The sequence below is a fragment of the Chiloscyllium plagiosum genome, unplaced genomic scaffold, assembly GCF_037043375.1.
Source record: "Chiloscyllium plagiosum isolate Xiang-an unplaced genomic scaffold, Cpla_swu_hap1 HiC_scaffold_21, whole genome shotgun sequence".
Lineage (NCBI taxonomy): Eukaryota > Metazoa > Chordata > Chondrichthyes > Orectolobiformes > Hemiscylliidae > Chiloscyllium > Chiloscyllium plagiosum.
The window spans coordinates 11,001,348-11,004,896 of record NW_028270159.1 but is presented as its reverse complement, the minus strand read 5'-3'; the positions used below and the strand labels follow the sequence as shown (position 1 = coordinate 11,004,896).

General features: G+C 47.0%; 1 protein-coding gene across 1 annotated transcript; it reads right to left on the bottom strand.

Moving 5' to 3' along the window:
* Positions 1-341: 341 nt before the first annotated feature.
* On the bottom strand, positions 342-3,061 carry LOC148146094 (uncharacterized). The gene is made up of 2 exons (XM_087998679.1): positions 2,448-3,061; positions 342-384 (listed from the first exon to the last, which is right to left on the bottom strand). Exons 1-2 carry the CDS (start codon positions 3,059-3,061, stop codon positions 342-344), a joined length of 657 nt encoding a protein of 218 aa, XP_087854805.1.
* Positions 3,062-3,549: the final 488 nt, after the last annotated feature.

Genomic DNA, 3,549 nt, shown 5'->3' with positions numbered 1-3,549 from the left:
GTTCCTTCATCGGGTGATAGTGGAGGGCTCGATTGTAACACAGAATTTTTAGCAAAAATTTGCAGTGTGATGTAACTGAAATTATACATTGAAAAATTGATTGTTTGTTTATCACTGTATTCTAACAGATGAAAGGCTTCTTTCATGTGTAAATCACAAAACCTTTTTTTTAAAGTTGTATTCTCGGGTTAGCTGTTAATAATGGTGATAGCTAGACAATATGTTAAAGGTGTTAGCCCCCTGTGTTCTCTGTCTATGACCTGATGTTTAGATTGATTCTAATCTAAAAAATGAGATAACAGAGTTTTATATAAATTCATGCAATTTTTGAGCTCAGAGTTCTACTTGAATGTATGCAGTTTGTGAGCAAAGCGCAATGTAACTCTGTAAGTACAAATTTACCCCACGAAATATATGTGTGCATGTGGGTCTTTGTCTGTCTGTGTCTGTCTGTCTGTCTGGGGTGGGGGTTGTGAGTGTGAGAAAGTGTGTGTGTGTGTGTGTGTGTGTGTGTGTGTGTGTGTGTGTGTGTGTGTGTGTGTGTGTGTGTGTGTGTGTGTGTGTGTGTGTGTGTGTGTGTGTGTGTGTGTGTGTCTGAAGTCTGTGAGGGAGTGCATGTGTGGGTGTGGGGGTGTGTGTGTCTTTAAGGGTGTGTATGGGTGTCTGTGTGTGCGTCTGTGTGTACCTGTGTCCGTGTGTATGTGAGAGTGTGTGTGTGTAGGAATATCTGTGTGTGTGTGTAGTGCAATGGTGATCACCTGTAATGTGACATGAACCCAAGGTCCCGGTTGAGGCCCTCCCTATGGGTACTGAACTTAGCTATCAGCCTCTGCTCGGCCACTTTCCTCTGCTGCCTGTCCCGAAGTCCACCTTGAAGGATGGTCACCCGAAGGTCCGAGGCTGAATGTCCTGGACCACTGAAGTGTTCCCCAACTGGGAGAGAACCCTCCTGTCTGTTGATTGTTGTACGGTGCCCATTCATCCGTTGTCGTAGCCTTTGCTCGGTTTCCCCAATGTACCATGCCTCCGGGCATCCTTGCCTGCAACGTATAAGATAGACAATGTTGGCTGAGTCACATGAGTACCTGCCATGTACAAGGTGGGAGGTGTTCCCACGCGTAATAGTGGTATCTATGTTTACAATCTGACACGTCTTGCAGCGTCCACCGTGACAGGGTTGTATGGAGTTGTCCTGAGAGCCGGGCAGTTTGCTACGAACAATGATCTGTTTGAGGTTTGGCGGTTGTTTAAAGGCAAGTCGTGGAGGTGTGGGGAAGGTCTTGGTGAGGTGCTCATCCTCATTGATAATGTGTTGCAGGTCACGAAGAACATGGCGTAATTTTTCAGCCCCTGGGAAGTACTGAACAACGAAGGGTACCCTGTCAGTTGCAGCACGTGTCTGTCTCCTGAGGAGGTCATTACGGTTCCTTGCTGTGGCATGTATGAACTGGTGGTTGATGAGTTGAGCATCGTAAGCTGTTCTTGTGAGGGCATCCTTGAGTACTTCCAGGTGTCTGTCACGTTCCTCCTCATCTGAGCAGATCCGGTGTATGCGTAGGGCTTTTCCATAGGGAATGGCTGTTTTAATATGTTTTGGGTGGAAGCTGGAGAAGTGTAGCATTGTGAGGTTGTCTGTGGGTTTGCGGTAGAGTGTGGTGCTGAGGTGTCCGTCCTTGATGGAGACGCACGTGTCCAAGAATGAGACAGACAGTCGAGAGTAGTCCATGGTGAGTTTGATGGTGGGATGAAACTTGTTGATGTCACTGTGTAGTTTTATCAGTGACTCCTCGCCATGGGCCCAGAGGAAGAAAATGTCATCAATGTACCTGGTGTACAATGTTGGTTGGAGATCCTGCACAGAGAAGAAATCTTGTTCGAACCTGTGCATAAAAATGTTGCCATATTGGGGTGCAAATTTAGTCCCCATTGCTGTTCTGTGTGTCTGGATGAAGAATTGGTTGTCAAAGGTGAAGACGTTATGATCGAGGATAAAGCAGATGAGTTGTAGGATGGTGTTTGGAGACTGATGGTTGTTGGTGTTGAGTACTGAGGCTGTTGTCATGATGCCATCCTTGTGGGGGATGCTGGTGTAGAGTGTGGAAACGTCCACTGTGACGAGGAATGTTCCTGGTTCGACTGGTCCGTGGGTGCTGAGTTTCTGTAAGAAATCCGTAGTGTCGCAACAGAAACTGGAGATCCCCTGTACAATAAGTTTCAAGATGCCTTCCACATCGCCAGAGAGATTCTCACATGGGGTCCCATTGCCTGACACGATGGGACGTCCCGGTGTGTTGGCTTTGTGTACCTTTGGAAGGCAGTAGAAGTCGCCTACATGAGAAGTACGTGGGATGAGGGCACGTAGGGAACTCTGAAGGACTGGATCCAAAGTTCTGATCAGTGTGTTTAATTCTCGGGTGTGTTCTTTGGTCGGATCAGCTGGTAGTTGCCTGTAGTGTTCCTGGTTGTTCAGTTGTCCGTACACTTCCTTGCAGTAATCTATTCTATTCTGAATGACAATGGCTCCCCCTTTTTCTGCTGGTTTGATGACAATGTTGTCATTGGTTTTGAGAGCCTGGATGGCATTGCGTTGTGAACAGGTGATGTTTTGCTCTACCTTGTGGGTGCGGCTGATGAATCTGGCATCTATATATTTCCTGACAGTTTGAGCATACATGTCAAGCCCAGGGCAGCGGCCCTCCGGTGAGGTCCATGTTGACACCTTCTTTGGTCGCTTCTCTACAGTTCTCTGTGATGACTGTTCTAGTTCATCAGTGGGCTCAGTGGGATCACTGCCGGCACCTTGAAAGAATTCCCGGAGTCTCATTCGTCTGATGAACTCCTCTGTGTCTGCTGCCAGAACCAACGGGTCCATTTTGGTGGTGGGGCAGAAGTTGAGACCCCTACTCAGGACTTCAATCTCTTCCGGTCGAAGGGTGTGGTCCGATAAGTTGACAATAGACTTCCCCGCAGTGATAATGTTGTCTACTGTGGTTCCAGGGCAGGCTTTGCTATTACTGGTAAGAATGCCAAGCTTCTCTAATTTTTTGTTCTTGGCGTGCATGTACGTGGTGTAGTTTTGTCGTCTTGTCTGTTTGGCAATGTCACGTAATTGTACTGATGTATCCTGTGTGCAGGCTGGGAGTGTGGACTCCATCTGAGTGTATTTAAGACAGAGATAGATTTTTTGATTGTTAAGGTGATCAAAGGTTACAGGGAGAAGGCAGGAGAATGGGGTTGAGAAACATATCAGCCATGTTCAAATGGCGCTGCAGACTCGATGGGTCAAATGGCCTAATTCGGCTTCTATATCTTGTGGTCCTATAGTAAGGGGCGGGAGGTTTAGAGGGGATGTAGGAATTTTTTTTTCACACAGACAGCGGTGGGAATCTGGAATTCACTGTGCCTGTAAGGATGATAGAGGCAAAGACCTTTAAGAGTGGTAGAGGCAGAAGCTGTTATAATTTAGGAAGCATTTGCAAGTCTACTTGCAATGGCAAGGCATATAAAGCTGTGGACCAAGTGCTGAAAATGGGTTAGAATGGTCAGGGG